Source organism: Ranitomeya variabilis, chromosome 8 (assembly GCF_051348905.1).
Source record: "Ranitomeya variabilis isolate aRanVar5 chromosome 8, aRanVar5.hap1, whole genome shotgun sequence".
NCBI classification, from domain to species: domain Eukaryota; kingdom Metazoa; phylum Chordata; class Amphibia; order Anura; family Dendrobatidae; genus Ranitomeya; species Ranitomeya variabilis.
Window position 1 is genome coordinate 117444044 of NC_135239.1, and position 25898 is coordinate 117469941.

A 25898-nucleotide genomic window follows, 5' to 3' on the forward strand; every position below is an offset into this window, starting at 1 on the left:
CCCCTAATTTTACCACAAAAAACAGGTAAAACTTATTGACCCAAGTATAAGCCTGGTATGCCCGGTCCCATCATCCCCACTCTGGTATGCCCAGTCCCCTCCTCTTCATCCTGGTATGCACTGCCCCCATCAGAAAAAAAAAATAATTTTTTTTTTTTTTTTTTTACTTCCCCTCCCTGCATCTTGTTCCAATACTAGCAGCTGATTTGTGCTTGTAAGCAGTGCATGACTGACATGTGCTGCTAACAAGCAGAGGACACCTGCCGGAAAACTCCCTGCTCTCCACACCGGGACTAAAGTAGAGAGCAGCAAATATTCATTGCTCTTTGATAGCAGAACAGTGTTAGCCGCAGCCTTCCTGCAGCGGCCAGGCAATCACGTATGCCCGCTACTAAAGGTAATATTCACTGCTTTCCATGCCCATGGGAGTGGAAACCAGTGAATATTAAATTTCTACTTAGCAGCAGGCACAGGTGTTAGCCGCCGCAGCAGCCGGCTCCTGCCTCCTGTGACCTGCTGCTCCACAGCACCTCCGGCTAGTGAGTGCTCAAGTATAAGCCGAGGGGGGCTTTCTCAGAATAAAAAATGTGCTGAAAAACTCTGCTTGTACTCGAATATACAAGGTACATTCTTTCCCACAGAAAAATTACCTTTATCAATACATTTGGATTCTTCACGTGAAATTGAAAAGACACTTATGGCAGCATTACAGGACACACTAGCCTGGATTTAAAGGGAACCCATCACCCCCAAAATCGAAGGTGAGCTAAGCCCACCGGCATGAGGGGCTTATCTACAGCATTCTGTAATGCTGTAGATAAGCCCCCGATGTATCCTGAAAGATGAGAAAAAGAGGTTAGATTATACTCACCCAGGGGTGGTCTCGCTGCGGTTCTGATCCGATAGGCGTCGATGTCTAGTCCGGGGCCTCCCATCTTCTTACGATGATGTCCTCTCTTCTTGTCTTCACGCTGTGGCTCCGGCGCAGGCGTACTTTGTCTGCCCTGTTGAGGGCAGAGCAAAGCACTGCAGTGCGCAGGTACCGGGAAAGGTCAGAGAGGCCCAGTGCCTGCGCACTGCAGTATTTTGCTCTGCCCTCAACAGGGCAGACAAAGTATGTCTGCACCGGAGCCGCAGCGTGAAGACAAGAAGAGGATGTCATCGTAAGAAGATAGGAGGCCCGGACCAGACCGCGCCGCCGCCCCTGGGTGAGTATAATCTAACCTCTTTTTCTCATCTATCAGGATACATCGGGAGCTTATCTATAGCATTACAGAATGCTGTAGATAAGCCCCTGATGCCGGTGGGCTTAGCTCACCTTCGATTTTGGGGGTGACAGGTCCTCTTTAAAGCTTTAACAGATAACAGAATTCTAGATTAAAAAGCTTTGAAAATTTGCCAAGTTTTTGTGAATCACTAGGTTGAGCAAAAATCTTGCGACTTAGCATTATTTTCACACAACTCCGACAAAGAAAGCTGGGGTGGGACAGTGCTGTGGCAACCAATCGCTTGTCAAGTTCATGACAAGTGGCTATGTCCACTATGCAACAAATCTTACTCCGCTCCCCAACTGGAGTAAGATCAAGGCAAAGCACACATTGAGGTGCTTATAACTTTCCACCTTGCCTGATTAAATGGAATCTGTCATGTGAAAAAAACACACATTTAACCCACAGATATGAGGTTAATTTGCAGGTTAGTGAAGCTGTTGCACTGAAAGTCCAGCTGCTTGTAGGAAATTAGTCATTAGTTCAACCGGTAATAGGTTTTCCCGGAGTCCCTCATGACAGCACCATCAGGAGGTTGTCCTTTATATCCTTGATAGGGACAGGAACACAATAGATTACAAAGACCTCCTTCAACCAACCCTCAGTGGTTTTGTCAAGTACCACACCAGGATGGATGCAACTATTTTATTCAATTTCCTTCTACATACTGTACATTACCTTCACATAGCAGATAGTAATTTTAAGGGAAGGAATGTAAAGGGCACGGTCATGAGGGACTCCTGGAAAATCTATTACTGGTAGGATTAATAAAATACCTACTTTCCATGACGTCCCTCCTGACAGCACCATTAGGAGCATACCAGATGATACATTCAGGGAGGGACTATTGCTTGGAGAATCTTTCTTCCGAAGGCAAGTTTTGGGTTCGATAAAGAGTTGAGAGAAAAGAGTTTATAGTATCTGCAAAAAAAACCTTTATGTTCTGTCCATGTTGCAGCTTAGCAGATTTGGCCCACTGAGGCCCCTGCTCGCTCTGCCCATGATGCATCTACTCCCCTAGTAGAATGAGCTCTGATGTTGTCCGGATGACACTTTCCTTCTGATGAATAGGTCAAGTTGATCACTGACCTAACCCATCTTGCTAGTGTGGCTTTTGATGTCTTTTTTCCCTATGTTTTTTTCCGGTAAACCGTATGAACAGATTGGGATCTATTCACCAGTCTTTTGTGGTTTCCATGTACTTGAAGACTACTCTTCTGACATCTAGGGAATGAAATGTCTATTTGACCATTTTAAATGGTCCTAACAAAAGGAGGGCAAGACTACCTCTCTTGGCACACATAGAAGTTGTAACTACTTTTGGTATGAACGCCGATTCTAGTCTGAGGATAATGCAGTTGTCTAAAATCCATATGCATGGATTGTTTATGGAAATGCCTATCCGTTTGGCTGTCACTATGGCCACAAGAAGGCAGTTTTTAGGGAGAGGGGCTCGTATGGTTGTTTGCAGAAACCATTTAGGATTATATTTATATCCCAAGGTGGAACATAGGTGTTAACAGTGGGTCTCATTCTACTTGTGGCTTTAATGAATCTCTCCATTCAAGGATGCCCTGCTAGCAGATCGTCCATGACGCACAGAAAGCGGATATTTGCACTTTTAAAGTGCCAAGTCTCAGGCCTTTATCAAATCATGCCTGTAGAAACTAACATTCTGGGGCTATTAGAACTAGAGATTTCTACCATTGCCTCAGATTACTGTGCACATAAGTTTCTCCAGATGTGTATACTGCTGATGTTACTGGTTTCCTACTTTTTTGTACAGTTGTTATGACTGAATCAGAGACCTTTAGATTTCAAAATCTGCCCTTCAGGATCCATGCAGAATGCAGACAATTGTAGGAGTTTCACACTGGGATAGTGTATTGACCCTTGGAACAGTAGATTGTGCCTTTCTGGAAGGATGATGGGATCTTCTATGGACCGCATTCTCAGCAAGGGAAACCAGAAACTCCTGGGCCAAAATGGTAATATATGACATTTACCTTTGCTTGATCCTCCTGTATTTTTCTTAGCACTGAAGGAAATAGGGGCAAGAGATGGAAAGCATAAGCTAAGTCCATATCCCATTTCTGGGATAAGGCGTCTACCCCCATTGGTCTGTCTTTTTGATTGAGGGAAAGTTATTTTATAGTTTTTGCTTTTTTCCTTGTGACGAACAGGTCCAACAGTGGACTACGCCATCTAAAGTACTATGTGATGGAATGGGAGCTGACCTGGAAAGAATTTAGACTGTTGAACTGTTTTCCGGCTGACAGTGACACCATCAGATTTATCTCTGTCACCGATGGCACCAGTTCCCCTGCCCATAGGAAACGCATCCCATAAGCTTTAGCCAGTCTAGGCTAAAGCCAGCAGATTGGGTTGCCTTGGTCCCCCATGATGTCGGAGGAAGGCTATTGTGATTTTGTCCGACAGGAATCTGATGTGTTGGTTCTTTAGATTTGACAGAAATCTTTTTAGCATCTCCCAGACCGCCTGAAGTATTGTGGTTCGATGACCTGGAAAGTCTGATTCCTGCTAGGTACCAATTGTTTACATGGGCCCCCCCCAGCCACAGCTGCTTGCGTCTGTGGTAACGGTTACGAAAGAGGACAGCTTCCACATAATCCCTCTTTTCAGGTCAGTCGTGGAAGTCCATCAGGCTAATTACTCCTTTGCTTTTACAAACATTGTTATTTTCTTGTCTAGTCTATTTATCCTTTTGCTTCAGGTTATCAGAATGACATTGCAGTAGTCTCTAGTGGAATGCACTCCACCGAACCCCTTGAAAATAAGCAGTGATCAGTACAAGAATCCTGTTTCTTTGATTGAAACGTGTAATTTTTCTTCTGAAAGCTAGAACTACCATATATACTCAAGTATAAGCCGACACAAGAATACGCCGAGGCACCCAATTTTGCCACGGAAAACTGGGTAAGCTTATTGACTCGAGTATAAGCCGGGTATGCATTCTCCCCTCATCCCTGTCCTGCTGTGTGTGGCTCCCCCCCGTCGCTGTCCTGCTATGTGTGGCTGCCGCCCATCTCTGTCCTGGTATGTGCGGCTACCCCGTCCTATCCTGCCCGTCCTGGTATGTGTGGCTCCCCATGTTGTATGCATGGCTCCCCCCATCCCATTGTTGTATGCATGGCTCACTCTCTTCCGCGACGCCCCCCCCCCACCTCCTAGCACCGTTGCTGCATCTCCGTTGTCCCAGAGCGGCAGCTCTCCTGTGCTGAGCGTTCATGTGGTATCGCTCATTAAGGTAATGAATATGCGCTCCACGCCTATGTGAGTGGAGATGCATGCATATTCATTACCTTAATGAGTGGTACCACGTGACCACTCCGCACAGGAAGAGCTGCCGACGACGGGATGGAGATGCAGCGATGGCACGAGGAGGGTGAGTATGAAGTCTTCTGTTAGCCGGCTCCTGCCACTGCTCCCCCTCCGGCTTTCTGGACAATGACTGTCTAAGCCGAGGGGGGGCGTTTTCGGCACAAAAAAAATGTGCTGAAAGTCTCTGCTTATACATGAGTATATACAGTATGTTTGAGCTTCTCTTGTTCTTTTAGTCTCTGGTAAGAAGGACAGCTGCTGTTAGGAGTCCAGGAGGGTTTCTAGGAAGATTTTTTTTGTCTTCCTGGCAAGAGATGTGATTTTTCCCAGTTTTTAATTCATTGCAAGTTCTTTAAAAACCAAGATTATTGATGTTAAACTGGCTTTTAATTGCTGGGGTGACTCTGTAATTAACAGGAAATTGTCCAGATACTGAACATATATTCTTTGTTCCCTCAAGAAAGCTTAAACCTCTGACACCAACTTGGCAAAGATATGTGGTGCTGAGAAAAAAAAACAAACGGAAGGCATCTGAATTGTCAATGCTGAATGTTTTCTCCCTCTTTCAACCCAAATCTTAGGGTACTGTCACACAGTGCAATTTTGATCGCTACGACGGTACGATTCGTGACGTTCTAGCGATATCGTTACGATATCGCAGTGTCTGACACGCAGCAGCGATCAGGGACCCTGCTGAGAATCGTACGTCGTAGCAGATTGTTTGGAACTTTCTTTCGTCGCTTGATCACCCGCTGACATCGCTGGATCGTTGTGTGTGACAGCGATCCAGCGATGTGTTCGCTTGTAACCAGGGTAAACATCGGGTAACTAAGCGCAGGGCCGCGCTTAGTAACCCGATGTTTACCCTGGTTACCAGCGTAAACTTAAAAAAAACAAACAGTACATACTCACATTCCGGTGTCTGTCCGCCGGCGTCTCAGCTTCTCTGCACTGTGAGCGCCGGCCAGCCAGAAAGCGAGCACAGCGGTGACGTCACCGCTCTGCTTTCCGGCCGCTGTGCTTACACAGTGAAGAGAAGCTGAGACGCCGGGGGACAGACACCGGAATGTGAGTATGTACTGTTTGCTTTTTTTACGTTTACGCTGGTAACCAGGGTAAACATCGGGTTACTAAGCGCGGCCCTGCGCTTAGTAACCCGATGTTTACTCTGGTTACCCGGGGACTTCGGCATCGCTCCAGCGCCGTGATTGCAACGTGTGACAGCAGTCTACGACGCTGGAGCGATAATCATACGACGCTGCGACGTCACGGATCGTGCCGTCGTAGCGATCAAAATGACACTGTGTGACAGTACCCTTACACTGCTGACTGTAGATGAATGGGCACGTGATAATATCCTTCTCTGAGATCTAGCGTACACATTACCATGTTTTCCTTGATAAGTGGAATTGTAGATCTTATCGATTCCACTTTGAACTTTTTGTAGGATACCCATCTATTTAGAGGCTTTAGATTTATTCTTGTGCGATAGTTGACCCGAGGTTATTCTCTTTTTTTTTTTTTACCGTAATTGAAAATAGGCCCGAGTAGTATCCCAGACAATTCTGTTTCTGGCACCGGAATTACTGCACCTGAATCCACCAACCTCTTTACGTCTGTCAGTAGTCTTTTTGAGACCTGTGGGGACTGAATAGTTAAGGGGAAGCTTCCCCCTGAGGGATCTGCACAAACTGTATTTTGTGTCCTTCCACTATTGTTTGAAGTATCCATGGAAAGGGAAAGGAGCACAGTTTGCTTTTTGAGTAACTATCCCCCGACCAGGTCTTTTAACCAGATCGCTCACCTAGCAGTATTGGAGAGTGCCCCATTCCTTGAGGCAAATCTTATCAACTCGGCTGAGGAGTTTGATATAAATCCTGTTGCATTTTGAGTAATGGAACAAATTCAAGGATCTCACCCCTGGATGTCTTTCCTTAGATGAGCCTTTAACTCCTCTATCCATATATTCATGGCTCTTGCTACAGAGGTGGCTGCTATGTTAGTCTAAATTATCGCTGCAGAGGTTTCCCGTGCTTTTTTTTTTTTTTTTTTTGAAGACCATCTACCTTTCTGTTCATAGTGATTCTTTACAACCCTGGCTATAGGGATATTGACTTTAGGAACCTCTTCCCATAATTTTATTTTCTTAAGCACAAAAAGGTAGACGTGACTTGAATCTTCTTGGAATAATTAAGTCTCTTATCCACGTCTTCCGACTGCTCTAGGATCACAGCCTTTATATGTTTATTAACAATACATACTCTGTTCATACAGCTTCTTAATCCTCTGAACATTTCAGTCTTCCATCTGATTCGTCAAAAGGCGTTTCTCCTTTAAATGGGATTTGGCGCCTTTATTCTTTTCAAATCCCAAAAGTGCATTTCACACTGGAATGCACACTGGGTACTAGGGGCCTGCGTGTCCTCACCTCTAACTCGGAAGCGCCCCTGCATTCAGTCTTCAGTGCGCACTGTGGCAGTGTGAGCAGAGAGGATCCGTAAGGGGGAAGCGGTTCACCCCAGGAGCCATAGCTCGACTGGACAGGCTGTGGCACGCCTTCCATCAGCTGGGTGCCGGCATCTGGACTCACGGCAAGGGGAGAGGACCCCATCCCGATCCTCCTACATCTGGCATCAGGGGCTCCTGCTCGACTGGAAGATGCAAGTACACCCCTTCTGCATCTGTCCCTCATAGGGACAGGAAATACTGAGGGTTGGTGGAGGAGGCCTTTTAACCTTGTGTTCCTGTGCCTATCAAGGACATGAAGGACGACCTCTTGATTGTGCTGTCAGGAGGGACATCCTGGAAACTAACTTTATATGGCTTTCAGCCAGAAGCATGGATTCAGTCTCTGCACATAGTGAGCAGCAGCTGAAACTACATCCCGGCACTGACAGCTGGCTCAGCACTGATGCTCTGTAGAGACGCTGTCAGTCAGTGCCAGGATGTGGTTACAGTCACCGCTCACAATGCACTGAGCAGTGACTGAAGCGGAGCCAGCCGCACCTCTGACAAAGCTCTAGGCTGCCAGGATTAATTTCCGGCAGCGGGGCTCTGTGCAGAAGGCCACATGGCTGCAGAACGCTACTAACCTGCAGATTAACACCATATCTCCAGGATGATTTTTTTTTTTTTTCCACATGACAGGCGTGCACCCCTTATTGAAATCCGGTGCCCCCACTCTACTCTGCCCTGTCAAGACCACTGTGAATAATGGCCTTGATGAATCAAGGAAATTGTGCTTACTTGGGCCATGATGTCAAACTCCTCAAATAATGTTGACAGCAGGCAACTTCATGTTTTCTGAATTAGCCTCATTTCACCTTGCCATCATATATGCTCTCCGCTGCTCCTTTTATGAATTGGCAGACTATAGCACAATTTGGACAAAGTTATAGGCGATATCTAATTTGCTAGATTAGACAGTGCAAAAATGCACAGAATATAACATGAATCACTACAATAAATTTGGCAATTTTTTTTTATACGGTCAAAGTTTTTACACTACAAAAGTGAGTTTTAGTGAATCTCCACAACATTATTCAGTAAGGCCAAATTCACAGCAGCAGTGGCATAGTCAAGATAAATAGTAGAGGTAATCAGACTAATGGGCAAGGTAAACAAAAAGGTATACTTTTGATTTTTTGTTAATGACAACCAGTCATATCCTTTAGTTGATCTGAGCAGAATATCTCACACAAACATCAGAGATGTGAGGAAACATACACCCAGCGTTTCACCTGATAACTAACCTGAGCCTGCAGTGTTGAAATCTGCTTTGACAAGTTTCTCTTTGCTTCCTCCTCTTCCTCAAGTTGCTCAAGGAAACCATTTTTCTCATCTTCCATTTGTTTCAGTTTTGTACTAAAGCTAAGCTTCTGACGAGTTTCTTCATGCAAAAGTTCCTAAAGAAACAAAGGCGATACAGGTACTTGCCATAAGTCTTCATTTCATTGGTATAGCGTCCAAGTGGCTTGTTCTAAGGTTATATCTGCTGCATGGAAAACTTCCATGAAACCAGACAATAAGACTAAAATTACATATTGAGCCTCTCTCACGTAAGGTGTTCATTAAGGAGAAGATCCACGCCAACATTGACATACATGATATACTGTGCTACAAATTTCATTTACATTATTTATATTTAATGTGAATTGTAAAGTAAGTTACATGCCTGAGTGTCTTGAAGTTGAGATTCCAATGTAGAAAAGTCTTTGGAAACTTTGATACACTTGCTGTCTGCTTGAGAAAGAAGCCCTGTGACATTATCCAATTCCACCTGTAAATTTTAAGAATAAATTTCACCTTAAGTAAGGGTGTATATCACAGTTTAGAGCCACAGAATAGAATTCAGCTTTCAGTTAGTAAATAAAATGTTCATGTACGGCAACTAGGATTTAGTAAGAAAATACAGTCAAAGTTACAGGGAAGATATTTTGTCTGAGCTCATGTTCTAACAGCATTAAGCAACATGCTTTAACCCCTTCATGACCCAGCCTATTTTGACCTTAATGACCTTGCCGTTTTATCCAATTCTGACCAGTGTCCCTTTATGAGGTAATAACTCAGGAACGCTTCAACGGATCCCAGCGGTTCTGAGATTGTATTTTCGTGACATATTGGGCTTCACGTTAGTGGTAAATTTAGGTCTATAATTTTTGCGTTTATTTGTGAAAAAAATGGAAATTTGGCTAAAATTGACAATTTTGCAATTTTCAAATTTTGAATTTTTATTCTGTTAAACGAGAGAGTTATGTGACACAAAATAGTTAATAAATAACATTACCCACATGTCTACATCAGCACAATTTTGGAAACAATTTTTTTTTTGCTAGGAAGTTAAGGGTTAAAATTTGACCAGCGATTTCTTGTTTTTAAAACGAAATTTACAAAACTCCAGAAGCTATTGTACAATCTGTCCTGAGTACGCAGATACCCCATATGTGGGGGGGAACCACTGTTTGGGCGCACGACAGAGCTCGGAAGGGAAGGAGCGCCATTTGACTTTTTCAATGAAAAATTGGCTCCAGTCTTTAGCGGACACCATGTCGCGTTTGGAGAGCCCCTGTGTGCCTAAACATTGGAGCTCCCCCACATGTGACCCCATTTTGGAAACTAGACCTCCCATGGAACTAATCTAGATGTGCGGTGACCACTTTAAACTCCCAAGTGCTTCACAGAAGTTTATAATGCAGAGCCGTGAAAATTTTTGAGGAAAGAAATTATTTCTTATTAATTTTTTAGCCCACAATTTTTTATTTTCACAAGAGTAACAGGAGAAATTGGACCCCAAAAGTTGTTGTCCAGTTTGTCCTGAGTACGCTGATACCCCATATGTGGGGGGGAACCACTGTTTGGGCACACGTCGGGGCTCGGAAGGGAAGTAGTAACGTTTTGGAATGCAGACTTTGATGGAATGGTCTGCGGGCGTCACGTTGCATTTGCAGAGCCCCTCATGTAACTAAACAGTAGAAACCCCCCACAAGTGACCCCATTTTGGAAACTAGATCCCCCAAGGAACTTATCTAGATATGTGGTAAGCACTTTGAACCCCCAAGTGCTTCACAGAAGTTTACAACGCAGAGCTGTGAAAATAAAAAATTTTTCTTTCCTCAAAAATGTTTTAGCAAGCATTTTTTTATTTTCACAAGGGTAACAGTAGAAATTGGACCGTAATAGTTGTTGCCCAGTTTGTCCTGAGTATGCTGGTACCCCATATGTGGGGGTAAACCACTGTTTGGGTGCACGTCGGGGCTCGGAAGGGAGGGAGCAAGATTGAACGCAAGATTGGCTGGAATCAATGGTGGCGCCATGTTGCGTTTGGAGAGCCCTGATGTGCCTAAACAGTGGAAACCCCTCAATTCTAACTCCAACATTAACCCCAACACACCCCTAATCCCAACCCTAACCACAACCCTAATCCTAATCCCAACCCCAACACACCCCTAACCCTAATCCCATCCCTAACCACAACCTTAATCCTAACACCCCCCTAACCCTAATCCCAACCGTATCCCTAACCCTAACCCACCCCTAAGAGTGGATCGGAGCACGGGGGGAGCGGACCACAGAACGGAGGACTGGGGAGGAGATCGGTGGCGGGGGGGGGGGGGGGGCGCAGATCAGGGTTTCCAGCCACGGCCGATGATATTGCAGCATCGGCTATGGCTGGATTGTAATATTTCACCACTTTTCATAGGTGAAATATTACAAATTGCTCTGATTGGCTGTTGCACTTTCAACAGCCAATCAGAGCTATCGTAGCCCTGGGCTAAAGTACCACTCTCCCTGTCCCTGCAGGTCGGGTGAAATTGGAGTTAACCCTTTCACCCGATCTGCAGGGACGCGATCCCTCCATGACGCCACATAGGCGTCACAGGTCGGATTGGCACAGACTTTCATGACGCCTACGTGGCGTCACAGGTCGGGAAGGGGTTAAAGCCAACGCGTTGACCACAGTGAGTTGTGTGCGTGCGTAGGGGTTGCTGGGAGAGTGTTCGGTGTTCAGGAAGAGAGGAGGTGTACGGTGTCCGTAACCTACAGTCCACGAAGTGATAATGAAAAGTCTGCACTTTTCATTGAAATATAATAGCCTGTGATAAAGAAATGTTATTTACTTTTAGAACTGGAACAGCAAGTTTTCAGGATTTTTTTTTACTGTATGCCTGGCATTGTGTGGAAGTCCAGCTTACCTGCAGTCTGTTTGCCTTCTCAGACAGCTCTGCCCGTACTCTGTCCCCTTCTGTGATTTTTACTTGCAGTTCTTGAAGTTGAGTCTCTACTTTTTTCCGCTTGTGTTCAGAGTCGCCTTTGCCTTGCAGTAGTGCCTTTACCTCATTAGCCAACTCATTGCGCTCAGTGTCCAGAGCCTGCTTAGCCTTTTCCAAGTTTCCTTTTACCTAAGAAAACAGCATTAAATATCACAACACAATCAGTATTGGATGAACAATTTTAGTTTATGCAAATTAACCAAATCTAGGGCTGCCCATCCATTTAACGAAACATGGCAGCAACAGTTAAGTACATTTTAATCCCTTCACTCTGCAGCCCATTTTTGTTTTTTAGGGTTCATTTTTTTTCCTCCCCAGAGCCATAACTCTTATTTTACTGCTCACAAACATAAGAGCTTGGTTTGTTGCAGGACGAGTTGTACTTTTGAATGACAATTCATTTTACCACATAGTGTACCCGAAAACGGGAAACAAACTTCAAGTACGGTGAAATTGTGGAAAAAAACCCCACACAATTCTGACTTTTTTGGTAATTTTCTTAAGGCTATGTGCACGTCAGGATTTCTTGCAGAAATTTCCTGAACAAAACCGGACATTTTCTGCAAGAAATCCACATTTTTTTGTGTGTTTATCATGCGTTTTTTGTGCGTTGGATTCCGGAACTTCCCAATGCATTAAATAGCGGGAAAAATGCAAAAAATCTGCAAAATTCATGAACATGATGCGTTTACCGCGATGCGTTTTTTTTGCGGAAAAAAATGCATCATGTGCACAAAAATTGCAGAATCCATTATAATTGATGGGATGCGTATGTATGCGTTTTTATAGCGAAAAAAACGCGAAAAATCCTGAACGTGTGCACACAGCCTAACATTGTACATTTTCTGGTGATGACCATGCAATATGATTCTACTCATCAATATTACAGGAATTGCAAACATGTCCAATTTATTATTTTAACCCCTTTACCCCCAAGGGTGGCTTGCACGTCAATGACCGGGCCAATTTTTACAATTCTGACCACTGTCCCTTTACGAGGTTATCACTCTGGAACGCTTCAACGGATCCCGGTGATTCTGACAATGTTTTCTCGTGACATTGTCATGATAGTGGTAAAATTTATTTGATATTACCTGCGTTTATTTGTGAAAAAACACGGAAATTTGGTGAAAAATTTTGAAAATTTCGCAATTTTCCAACTTTGAATTTTTATGCAATTAAATCACAGAGATATGTCACACAAAATACTTAATAAGTAACATTTCCCACATGTCTACTTTACATCAGCACAATTTTGGAATCAATTTTTTTGTTAGGGAGTTAAGGGTTTAAAGTTGACCAGCAATTTCTCATTTTCACAACACCATTTTTTATTTATTTATTTTTTTTTAGGGACCACATCACATTTGAAGTCATTTTGAGGGGTCTATATGATAGAAAATACCCAAGTGTGACACCATTCTAAAAACTGCACCCCTCAAGGTGCTCAAAACCACATTCAAGAAGTTTATTAACCCTTCAGGTGTTTCACAGGAATTTTTGGAATGTTTAAATAAAAATGAACATTTAACTTGTTCACAAAAAATTTACTTCAGCTGTTTTATTTTACCAAGGGTAACAGGAGAAAATGGATCCCAAAAGTTGTACAATTTGTCCTGAGTACGCTGATACCCCATATGTGGGGGTAAACCACTGTTTGGGCGCATGGCAGAGCTCAGAAGGGAAGGAGCGCCATTTGACTTTTCAATGCAAAATTGACTGGAATTGAGATGGGACGCCATGTTGCGTTTGGAGAGCCACTGATGTGCCTAAACATTGAAACCACCCACAAGTGACACCATTTTGGAAAGTAGACCCCCCAAGAAACTCATCTAGATGTGTTGTGAGAGCTTTGAACCCCCAAGTATTTCACTACAGTTTATAACGCAGAGCCGTGAAAATAAAAAAATCCTTTTTTTTTTTTCTACAAAAATTATTTTTTAGCCCCTAGTTTTGTATTTTTCCAAGGGTAACAGTTAAAATTGAACCCCAAAAGTTGTTGTCCAATTTGTTTTGAGTACGCCGATACCCAATATGTGGGGGGAGAACCACCGTTTGGGCGCATGGAAGAGCTCGGAAGGGAAGGAGCGCCATTTGAAATGCAGACTTAGATGGAATGGTCTGCAGGCGTCATGTTGCATTTGCAGAGCCCCTCATGTAACTAAACAGTAGAAACCACCAACAAGTGACCCCATATTGGAAACTAGACCCCCCAAGGAACGTATCTAGATGTGTTGTGAGAACTTTGAACCCCCAAGTGTTTCACTACAGTTTATAACGCAGAGCCGTGAAAATTAAAAAATTTTCCCACAAAAATTATTTTTTAGCCCCCAGTTTTGTATTTTCCAAAGGGTAACAAGAGAAATTGGACACCAAAAGTTGTTGTTCAATGTGTCCTGAGTATGCTGATACCCCATATGTTGGGGTAAACCCCTGTTTGGGCGCAAGGGAGAGCTTGGAAGGGAAGGAGCACTGTTTTACTTTTTCAACGCAGAATTGGCTGGAATTGAAATCGGACGCCATGTCGCATTTGGAGAGCCCCTGATGTGCCTAAACAGTGGAAACCCCCCAATTATAACTGAAACCCTAATCCAAACACACCCCTAACCCTAATCTCAACGGTTAAGGTACCGTCACATTTAGCGACGCTGCAGCGATCTAGACAACGATGCCGATCGCTGCAGCGTCGCTGGAGAGTTGTCACACAGACAGCTCTCCAGCGACCAACGATGCCGAAGTCCCCGGGTAACCAGGGTAAACATCGGGTTACTAAGCGCAGGGCCGTACTTAGTAACCCGATGTTTACCCTGGTTACCAGTGTAAATGTAAAAAAAACCCAAACACTACATACTTACATTCCGGTGTCTGTCGCGTTCCCCGGCGTTCTGCTTCCCTGCACTGTAAGCGCCGGCCCTAAAGCAGAGCGGTGACGTCACCGCTGTGCTTTGCTTTACGGCCGGCCGGCGCTGACAGTGCAGGGAAGCAGAACGCCGGGGGACGCGACAGACACCGGAATGTAAGTATGTAGTGTTTTTTTTTTTTTTACATTTACACTGGTAACCAGGGAAAATATCGGGTTACTAAGCGCGGCTTAGTATTAGTAGTATGATTCCAGGGCACTCCCCGCCTGAGGTTTTTGGGATCTGTCCACCAACGCAACGAGGTCTTCACCTGGTTTGGCAGCTGTATCACCTTGTCTAAGGATCCCTGTCTTCTGTCCCAGGATGAGAGAATCACCTGTTGAAGCTGTCGGGAGTGAAACTGACTCCAATTTACGCAAGGTATGCAGGCCGTCATCAGTCCTAGGATCTTCATGGCGTCTCTGATGGAAACCCTGCTTTTCGTGAAAAGATGAATCTTGCTTATTATGCCTTGCAGTTTTTCCTCCGGCAGAAAGGACATTCTGACGTTTGAGTCTAACATGACTCCGAGGAATTTTATCCTCCGTTTGGGTACTAGATCGGATTTTTTCCAGTTTATGATCCACCCCAAATTCTGCAGTGTGGAGATTACAAACTGACAGTCGGTCCTGAGTTGATTTACCGTGTCTGCAACCACTAGGAAGTCGTCCAGATACGGAATGACTAAGATATCTCGATTTCTTAGGTAGGCTACTACCTCTATCATAATCTTCGTAAAAACTCTTGGCGCTGAAGCTAGACCGAACGGAAGACAGCGAAACTGGTAATGAAGGACTTTTCCTCCTTTTTCTACTGCAAACCTCAGATATTTTTGGTGGTTTAGGCAGATAGGAACGTGGTAATACGCACTCTTTAAATCTAGAGTGCACATAACCACTCCCCTGTCCAGGAGGGGAATCGTGGATTTTATGGATTCCATTTTGAATCGTTTGTACACTACCCAAGAATTTAAGTGTTTGAGATTTATGATAGTTCTTGACTCCCCCGAAGGTTTTATTATAGAGAATAGGCTTGAATAAAATCCCTGTCCTAACTCTTGAGGAGGTACCAGGACAATCGCAGCTGTTTTTAGCAGATCCTGAATATCTACCCACATGGGAGATGTCGCGGAGAGATGGGGGCTGGAGATCAGGAATTTTTGTGGAGGAGGAGAAGAGAATTCGATCCTGTAACCCTGAGCAACTAGTTGTAACACCCATGGGCTTGAAGTGATCTTTTGCCAGCCTCCCAAAAACCTGGTTAAACGCCCTCCCCACTCTGGTGGCGTCATTTTCTGTGGTAACCCGATGTTGAACCTGAAAAGGTGGATTCTTTATTTTTGGTTCTAGATTCTCCACCCTTCGGGTAACTCCACCTTCCTTGTTTCCCTTTCCCCCTATAGTCAGTTTTTTTATTAAAACGTGATCTCCGAAAGGGCTGAAACTTTCTGCGTTTGTCCTCTGGGAACCCCTTTTTATCATCTGACGCTTTCTCTAAGATGTCATCTAGTACCGGACCGAATACTCTTCCCCCTGAAAATGGTATGGCGCAAAGCTTATTTTTGGAATGTATGTCCCCGGACCAGTTCTTGAGCCAGATGGCTCTTCTGGCCGCATTTGATAGGGATTGATTCCTGGCCGTAAATCTTACTGTTTCTGCCGATGCGTCTGCTAAAAAATCTGTACCCATTTTAAGGAGGGGAAGGGATTTTAATATTGTTTCTCTACGGGTTTTAGAAGAAAGCTGGTCCGCTAGGTCATCCACCCATAGGTGCATAGACCGTGCTACTGAGGTTGCTGCTATGTTCGCACGCATTACAGCTGCTGAGCTCTCCCAGGCTCGTTTTAAGAGACTGTCTGCCTTCCTATCCATAGCCTCCTTTAAGTTAGATGAGTCCTCAAAGGGTATTGCAGTTCTTTTGGAGACTCTGGCTAAGGGAATGTCTATTTTAGGGACATCCTCCCAGTCTTTGACCTCCGCTGGATCAAAAGGGAGGCGTAGTTTAAAGTCTTTTGGAATGATCAGGCGTTTTTCCACCACCTCCCATTCCTCCAGAATCATTCCACGAATATGAGCGTTGACAGGAAAGACTTTTGAGGTCTGGGCTCGTAACCCGCCGAACATTTCATCTTGGATTGAACAAGAGGGTGGCGGCTCTTCAATTTGCATGGTGTGCCTTACTGCACCCAGGAGCTCGTCCGTGTCTGCAGAGGAAAACAAGTATTTTTTCCCCCTCCCGGGGGGGGGGGGGGGTCTTTAAACTCCTCATTCTCCAGCTCTGAATCGGACAAGGCTCCTTCAGACGTAGAGTCCGAATCCCTCATTCTCTTCTTAGCTGGTTGTGAGGTTTGAGGGGTCCTTAGGCCGGAGACTGATGCCTGTACCTCCTCCCTGATAATAGCCCGCATGTTAGACATGAGAGAGGCCTGCTCTTCGCCCAGTATGCGGTTAGTGCAGGGCTCACACAGGGGTTTCTGCCATGTGTCCTTTAGTATAGCGGAGCATAAAGGGCACTTCTTACATCTCCCTTTCTTAGCTGCGGCGGTGGAGGCTACCTATAATAATAGAAGTGGCCCTGTTTTAGAAGGAGGTAGAAACACCCGGTAGGTAGGCATTTAACAGTTGCCCTCTGCAAGGGGACTTACGTGAGCCTGGTTATCACCCTCTATCCTGGCGGAATCCTCCATCTCGGATATTCCAGGATAGAGGTCTACCTACTCCCTTTACCTTATATGCTTGTCCTCCTGGCGTTGGAGCGTTCGCGCTCGCCGGCATGCCCCGGAAGTGCTGCATCTTCCCCATAGAGAGATGGAGACGCCGACCCCGCCCCCTGTCGACCGTGACCCGGAAGAGCTATGCCGGGCTACAGCGTGCGGCGTTCCAGTGAGACAGAGCTGCGGTGAGCCTCCAGGCTGTCTGCTCTGTTCCAAAGGCAGACCCGGAAAACGCTCGGCGGCGTGCTCGGTCGAGAGCCTCTCCAGGAGGAAACGACCGGCAATCCCAGGAGCAGCGCTGCACCGGGTGAGCTGAGGGACCCTGTGTCGGGTTTCGGCTTACGGGGCTTGTAGTGGGAAGGGCAATAAGGGCCGAAACCCCCCGATCCACACTCCCCAAACGGAGCTGCCGGAATCCTCGTAGTTCCTATCCAAAGTGGGACAGGAAAAACACTGATGATTGGTAAGGGGAGGGTCCTTTTATACTCGTGGTTTCCTGTCCCACTGTGGATAAGAAGACAACCTCCATGGTGCTGTCAGGTGGATGACCTGGAAAATGTACTTATTTCCATTTTCCCAACTAAGGGGGTGATGAAGGGGGGGCTTGATTTACTATTTATAGCGGGTTTTTTAGCGGATTTTTATGATTGGCAGCCATCAAACTAAAATACGCTTTTTATTGCAAAAAATATTTTTTGCGTTACCACATTTTGAGAGATATAATTTTTCCATATTTTGGTCCACAGAGTCATGTGAGGTCTAGTTTTTTGCGGGACGAGTTGACGTTTTTATTGGTAACATTTTCGGGCACGTGACATTTTTTGATCGCTTTTTATTCCGATTTTTGTGAGGCAGAATGACCAAAAACCCCAGCTATTTATGAATTTCTTTTGAGGGGGCGTTTATACCGTTCTGCGTTTGGTAAAATGAATTAAGCAGTTTTATTCTTCGGGTCAGTACAATTACAGCGATACCTCATTTATATCACTTTTTTATATGTTTTGGCGCTTTTATACGATAAAAACTATTTTATAGAAAAAAATTATTTTTGCATCGCTTTATTCTGAGGACTAACTTTTTTATTTTTTCGCTGATGATGCTGTATGGCGGCTCATTTTTTGCGGGACATGATGAAGTTTTCAGCGGCACCATGGTTATTTTTATCTGTCTTTTTGATCGTGTGTTATTCTACTTTTTGTTCGGCTGTATGACAAAGCGTTGTTTTTTGCCTGTTTTTTTTTTTTTTACTGTGTTCACTGAAGGGGTTAACTAGTGGGACAGTTTTATAGGTCGGGTCGTTACGGACGCGGCGATACTAAATATGTGTACTTTAATTGTTTTTTCTTATTTAGATAAAGGAATATATTTATATGAACAATTTTGTTTCATTATATATTTAGGATTCTTTTTTTTTTGTTTTTACACATGTAAATTTTTTTTTTCTTTTATTCTTTTTCTTTCCCCGGGGGTAGGGGTTGTGGACGACATCACAGTACAGTGACAAATCGCTGATCTGCTCTGAGCAGGCGCTGGTAAGCCACCTCCCTGCAGGACTCGGATGCAGCCCCGCGGCCATTTTGGATCCGGGCCTGCAGGGAGGATGAGGTAAGAGACCCTCGGAACAACGCGATCAAATCGCGTTGCTCCGAGGGTCTCAGGGAAGCACGCAGGGAGCCTCCTCCCTGCGCGATGCTTCCCTATACCGCCGGAACACTGCGATCATGTTTGATCCCAGTGTGCCGGGGGTTAATGTGCCGGGGGCGGTCCGTGACCGCTCCTGGCACATAGTGCCGGATGTCAGCTGCGATAGTCAGCTGACACCCGGCCGCACTCCCCTCGAGAGCGCGGTTGATTGCTTTGGACGTACTATTCCGTCCTTGAGAAGTAGGGCCCACCCCACATGGACAGAATAGTATGTCCAATGGTAGAAAGGGGTTAAATGGTGAGAAAAAAAAAAAAAATCTGAAGTTTGCATCAAAAAAACAAACAAAAAAAAAACAACATTTTTGGAGTTGTCGCCATTTTCTGAGACCCGTAACATTTTGATTTTCTTCTGATGGACTTTTAGGATACCTTGTTTTTTTGCAGGGAAACTTTTTTTAGTACCATTTTGGGATAGATGTGACCTTTTGATTGTTCAGCATGTTTTGTGGAATTGTGGCAACCAAAAGAAAAATTTTTGCATTCTTGAAATTTTTTTTTTTTTAAATTTATGGTGTACCCCGATCAGGTTAATTGTTTTTATATTTTGATAGATCGGACTTCTCTGAACGTGGTGTTACACATGTGGTATTTTATTTTTTTTTAATATCTTTATTTTCAATGGGGGGGGGGGGGGGGGGGGGAAAGGGTGCAGTTTGGAATTATTTTTTGTTTATTTTTTGCAATCGAGGCAGAGTTCTGCTCCACCCGCAATTGTTAGCAGCAGATCCTGGATGTAACAGAGCTATCACCTGCTGGGTATGGAGTAGGCTCGTTGCGCAAGTCTGTTCCAAACACCCGCTTCTGATATGCGCCAAATCTATAAGGCACATATCTTTAAGACGTTAAAGCAAATTGCAAATCACAATTAAAATCAAACCAACAATGCACATTTTTAAAACAATTGGGTCTGTTTTTTGTTCTCACCCTTTTGGTCTGTTCTAGCTGCTCAGACAGATCCTCTATAGCTTGGGAATGTTTTTGTCGGAGCTCCTGGATTTGAGCTTCATGTACTCTGGCTTCTTCATCTAAGCTTTTCTTTAACTGCGTCACCTCTTGCTCCCGCTTTGAACTAAGAAATATTGTGATATAAAATAAACATTAGTGAATTTGTGAAGACTATGCATAATTGAACAATCTGATGTTTTTCCGCAGTCATACCGGAGTTCTTGTTGGGCTGCTGTGGAGTCCAGCGTATCTTCGAGTTCAGTCTTAAGAGCCTCAAGTTCTTCTCCTAAATCCCGCTTTTGTTTCTCAGCCTTGGTGCGAGCAGCTCTCTCCGATTCGAGGTCTTCCTGTAGCTCACTTATCTGTGATTCAAGTTCTCGAATTTTCTTAAGCGCCATATTCTTCTGTGCGGACTCTTCCTCTACTCTAGAAGTTTTAAGCAACATCACAACTTAGCATCTTTAGAAATGTACCAGTATCAGAAGTTTTTTTTAGTAAAGCCTCCGACAATTCTGGTTGATGCTCTTGCCAAACTATCTTAATGTATCTTTACTCAAAATAACTTGCATGCAATAGCACCCATGGCCATATGGTTTATGCTGGCCACGAAAGATGAATTAGAATTACCTTAAAGGGAATCTGTCACCATATTTGACCCATGTAAACTATTAATATGGTAGGACTTGTCAGCATTCTATGACTTACTACCTGTATCCTCATTTGAACAATCTAAACTATTAATATGGGCATACAGGTCACGTGGTGACATTCCCTTTAACCCCTTCCCGACCTTTGACGTACCTATACGTCATAGCCTGGTATAATGATAGCCAATCATTGGCTTTCCCTGCCAGGAGAGGTGCCCACACCACCCCAGTAGTTTAACCCCCTAAATGCCACAATCGCTACCAACACTTAAAGGGAACCTGTCACCCCGTTTTTTTCAGTATGAGATAAAAATACCGTTAAATAGGGCCTGAGCTATGCTTTACAGTAGTGTATTTTTTGTCCCCCGATTCCCCACCTATGCTGCCGAAATACCTTACCAAAGTCGCCGTTTTCGCCTGTCAATCACGCTGCTCTGGTCAAAAGAGCGTGGTGAAATGGCTGTTTCTCCCCCACCTCTTGCTTATCTTCCCGGCGTTGGCGTAGTGTTTTGCGCATGCGCAACTACCGAATGCACTGCGCAGCGGCAGACAAAGAGCGTGATCTGAGCTATTCACCGGCTTTTCCGTGGCGGCAGCCATCTTCATGAGGCCGCGCGTGCGCAGATGGAGTGCTCTGCTGCCCGGGGCTTCAGGAAAATTGCCACGGGATGCCGCACGTGCGCAGATGGAGATCGCGGTGGCCATTTTCCTGAAGCAGAGATGCGAACTCGGCTTCAGGAAAATGGCCGCCGCGATCTCCATCTGCGCACGTGCGGCATCCCGCGGCCATTTTCCTGAAGCCCCGGGCAGCAGAGCACTCCATCAGCGCACGCGCGGCCTCAGGAAAATGGCCGCCGCCACTGAAAGGCCGGTGAATAGCGCAGATCGCGCTCTTTGTCTGCCGCTGCGCAGTGCATTTGGCAGTTGCGCATGCGCAAAACACTACGCCAACGCCTGGAAGATAAGCAAGAGGTGGGGGAGAAACAGCCATTTCACCACGCCCTTTTGACCAGACCAGCGTGATTGACAGGCAAAAATGGCGACTTTGGTAAGGTATTTCGGCAGCATAGGTGGGTAATCAGGGGACAAAAAATACACTATTGTAAAGCACAGCTCAGGCCCTATTTAACAGTATTTTTATCTCATACTGAAAAAACGGGGTGACAGGTTCCCTTTAAGAGGCTCCCTCTTTAGTCAGATCAGTGCTCTCGGAATATCATTGCGAGGGCCAGTTTGTTGTCATGGCAAACCTCAGGTTGTCATGACCACCTCCAGGTCAGCTACCTATGGCAGCCTTTTAGCCCATGCTCATAGCATGGCCTCAGAGGATTCTGTCAATGCAACACTGACCAGTGATCATAATAATAAAAGTTAAAGTCTCACACCCAGTATTTTTCGGATTATAAGATGCACTTTCTCCCCAAAATTTGGGGGGAAAATGGGGGTGAGTCTTATAACGCGGATATACCTTACCGGTATCATTGGTGCAGGCTGGGATGAGGGGTTGCCCGCCGGTGCTGCAGGGGTGCCTGGCCAACATTTTGTGAAAGGCCAGAGCCACCAGCAGTTCATGGTTTCCTGTGCGGTGGACTCCGGGAAAATGTCCGCCGGGGGGGCAGCGCAAGCGCAGATGGAGATCTCGGGAGATGAGATCTTAGGTGTTTCATCTGAATCATGTAGTTTGGAGCTTTAGATGGAAACACCGCTGCAGAGCAAAGTACTGCAGTGCGCAGGCGCCGGGCCTCTCTGACCCTCTCCCGGCGCCTGAGCACTGCAGTACTTTGCTCTCAACAGGGCAGACAAAGTATTCCTGCCCTGAAGCCGCAGCGTGAAGACAAGAAAAGGAAATCATCCTATGAAGATGGGAGGCCCCGGACAGGACCGCAACTCCCATCGGACCTAAACAGAACCAGCACCGCCCTTAGGTGAGTATAATCTAACCTCTTTCTCATCTTTCAGGTTACATCGGGGGCTTATCTACGGCATTACAGAATGCTGTAGATAAGCCCCTGATGCCGGTGTGCTTAGCTCACCTTCGATTTTTGGGGTGACAGGTTCCCTTTAAATTTACAGTGCTTGTGTCTCCTGAACCATGAAATGGGCATTACAATAGCAGATTTACAATTAGCACTCAGCAACATTTATTGCTGATTGTTTCTGGATAGCACCCATGAAGTCAAAATAATCATTACACCTGTAGAAAAACTCCCAGGGGAGTGTAATTTCCAAAATGGGGGTCACTTGAGAGGGGAAATCTGCGCTCTTCTGGCACTTAAGGTACCTTCACACTGAGCAACTTTACAACGAGAACGACAACGATCCGTGACGTTGCAGCGTCCTGGATAGCGATCTCGTTGTGTTTGACATGCAGCAGCGATCTGGATCCCACTGTGATATCGCTGGTCAGAGCTAGAAGTCAAGAACTTTATTTGGTCGTCAGATCAGCGTGTCTCGTCGTGTTTGACAGCAAAAGCAACGATGCCAGCAATGTTTTACATGGAGCTAACGACCTGTGAGAACGATAAAGGAGTCACCGCTATGTCACAGGATCGCTCCTGCATCGTTCTGGAGCTGCTGTGTTTGACATCTCTACAGCGACCTAAACAGCGACGCTGCAGCGATCGGCTCGTTGTCTATATCGCTGCAGCGTCGCTGAGTGACGGTACATTTAGAGGCTCTGTATATGGTGTCCGCAAACTATTCAACAAATATTTGTTCTCAGAGTCAAATAGTGCCTCTAATTGGAGTTAGGATTCTGCCTGGGGGAGAGGGTGGCATCTTAGGAGTAACAACAACAATTATTATTATTATAAATAAATACACCATGTACAGCTAACCTTGCAAGGGCAGCATGTAATTCTTCCTCCTTTTTTGCTAGCTGCATTTTCAATTCTGCTATTTGTGCTTGTAGCTCTGCAATTTGATCGTGTAAGTCTGTAGAATCTCCCTCTAACTTGCGACGAGTCTTCTCTAGCTCCTGGCGTTGCTTCTCCTCACGACGCAAACGCTCTGAGAACATTTATCAAAAGGAAGACCAACATTATACATATCCAATCAAAAGAGATTTTATACCAATAACGGCATCTGCTAAATGTGTATGTTCCACACTTACCCTGCCTACTATTTAAAAGAAAAAAAAAAAGTGATAACTAAACGTAAGAATTATGCAACTGCTGATATTGGTAATTTCTGTAACCAAAAGGTATAATCTATCTTTCTGGCCGGTATCCTCCTGAACAATTCAGGTCAAAGCAGTGGAGCTTCAGGAGGCCATCCTCTGCCATATTGGACAATGAATGCTGTAATTGAACTACAACTCATCCAGCAGAAAACAACGCCCTGTATAGCTTTGTTTAACAGAAAAATAAATTATGGTTTTCGGAAGAAGGGAAAGTAAAAGCAAAAAATAAAAGAAACTGACACTGAAGCCATACAAAGCTAGTATAAAAGAAGCCATTCCTCACAAATGTCAGACTTGCAAGATTAGAGATCTTGTTACATTGTAGGGAAAAAAACAACAAAAAAACCCACAAAACCTTTACCCTTTGTTATTACCTTCCAAGTCAGAGATCATGGTTTCATGCTTGTTTTTCAGTTTGGCAAGGCTCTTTGACTTTTCTTCTTCCTCAGTTAGATTGGTAGAAAATTCAGCAATTCGATCCTCAAGAAGTTTTTTCTCCTTTAAACAAAAAAACAAAATTGTATAAATTACGGGAAGCATGGATTAGATTTGCATACATATGACCTAAAACGCATTTACTTAGAAAACACGAAGGATAAAGAATGACCCAAACAACATGTCAACTTCATTGGTCAATACGTGCCAATTTTACGTTTTTGTGTTTCCATTGTAGTAGAGAATCTTTCAGATGAAAGGGCTGTAAGCTTCACCAAGCATCATCGCCATTCTCTGCCTATTTACTAGCACCTATGCTTTTAATATAAAGAACAAAGGGGTGCTCACTGAACGACTGTTGGTGCTCAGAAGAAAATCTAATAGAAAATACAAAAAAACTTCAGCATTCAAAACAAGCATGTATATGTTTAACATTATAAAGGAGGCAAAAAAAACTGAACAGAAAAATAAAAAAAATGAAAGAAAGACTCCCCTTACGGATACAATTCTCTGATGCTGAAGAAAAAAAAAAAGCTGACAAGCATTATCACCAGTGGATGTCAGCGTGGCTACATGGTTAAGGCAGCTTTCCCCTAGCTCCCTTCCCTTCGGGGTGTATTGTACACAGAGCACTTTTTCTTGACATTACTGGATACCAGCTTATACTGATCCTTCAATATTCAGATATATACTTCAAAAAGGCTGAGCTAAGCCGAAACGTCGTATTGATTATTATCTGTCTTCCAAAGGATCATTTTTTTGTTTCTTATTTTTTGTTTTTTTTCAGCATCAGAGAATTGTATCCGTAAGGGTTGAGTCTTTTTTCTATTCAGTATTTTTTGTCTCCTATATAAAGCTAAACAAATAAACGCTTGTTTTGAGTGCTGAAGTTCTTTGTATTACCGTACCTATGCTGTTAACCCCTTTAACCCCAAGGGTGGTTTGCACGTTAATGACCGGGCCAATTTTTACAATTCTGACCACTGTCCCTTTATGAGGTTATAACTCTGGAACGCTTCAACGGATCCCGGTGATTCTGACAATGTTTTCTCGTGACATATTGTACTTCATGATAGTGGTAAAACTTCTTTGATATTATTTGTGTTTATTTGTGAAAAAAAAAACAAATTTGGCGAAAATTTAGAAAATTTTGCAATTTTCCAACTTTGAATTTTTATGCCCTTAAATCACAGAGATATGTCACATAAAATACTTAATAGGTAACATTTCCCACATGTCTACTTTACATCAGCATAATTTTGGAACCAAAAATTTTTTTTGTTAGGGAGTTATAAGGGTTAAAAGTTGACCAGCAATTTCTCGTTTTTACACCACCATTTTTATTTTTTTTTTAAAGGGACCACATCACATTTGAAGTCATTTTGAGGGGTCTATATGATAGAAAATAACCAAGTGTGACACCATTCTAAAAACTGCACCCCTCAAGGTGCTCAAAACCACATTCAAGAAGTTTATTAAAGGTACCGTTACACTAAACGACTTACCAACGATCACGACCAGCGATACGACCTGGCCGTGATCGTTGGTAAGTCGTGTGGTCGCTGGGGAGCTGTCACACAGACAGCTCTCTCCAGCGACCAACGATCAGGGAAACGACTTCGACATCGTTGAAACTGTCTTCAACGATGCCGAAGTCCCCGGGTAACCAGGGTAAACATCGGGTTACTAAGTGCAGGGCCGCGCGTAGTAACCCAATATTTACCCTGGTTACCATTGTAAAAGTAAAAAAAACCCAAAACACTACATGCACCGGCGTGCACTGAATGTGTCAGCACCGGCAGTAACAGCAGTGACGTCACCGCTGTGCTTTGCTTTACGGCCGGCGCTGACAGTCAGTGCAGGGAAGCTCTCGGCAGCTGCGCGTGCATATTAGCAGCACTTTTGCCGAAAGCAGTTTTAACCCTGTGGACGCTGGGGGACGTGACAGACATCAGAAGGTGAGTATGTAGTGTTTTTTTTTTAAAACTTTTA

The 25898-nt window shown here is 44.4% G+C and overlaps 1 protein-coding gene across 1 annotated transcript in view; it reads right to left on the reverse strand.

Annotated features, from left to right (window-relative positions):
* MYH9 (myosin heavy chain 9) overlaps nucleotides 1-25898 on the reverse strand; it is a 240108-nt gene that overhangs the window by 23495 nt on the left and 190715 nt on the right. Inside the window, exons 22-28 of the mRNA XM_077278728.1 lie at nucleotides 23846-23969; nucleotides 23128-23299; nucleotides 19857-20069; nucleotides 19623-19767; nucleotides 11303-11509; nucleotides 8785-8889; nucleotides 8363-8515 (exon numbers count right to left, since the gene is read on the reverse strand). Coding sequence (XP_077134843.1) covers nucleotides 8363-8515; nucleotides 8785-8889; nucleotides 11303-11509; nucleotides 19623-19767; nucleotides 19857-20069; nucleotides 23128-23299; nucleotides 23846-23969 — 1119 coding nt within the window. The remainder of the gene's footprint in view (nucleotides 1-8362; nucleotides 8516-8784; nucleotides 8890-11302; nucleotides 11510-19622; nucleotides 19768-19856; nucleotides 20070-23127; nucleotides 23300-23845; nucleotides 23970-25898) is intronic.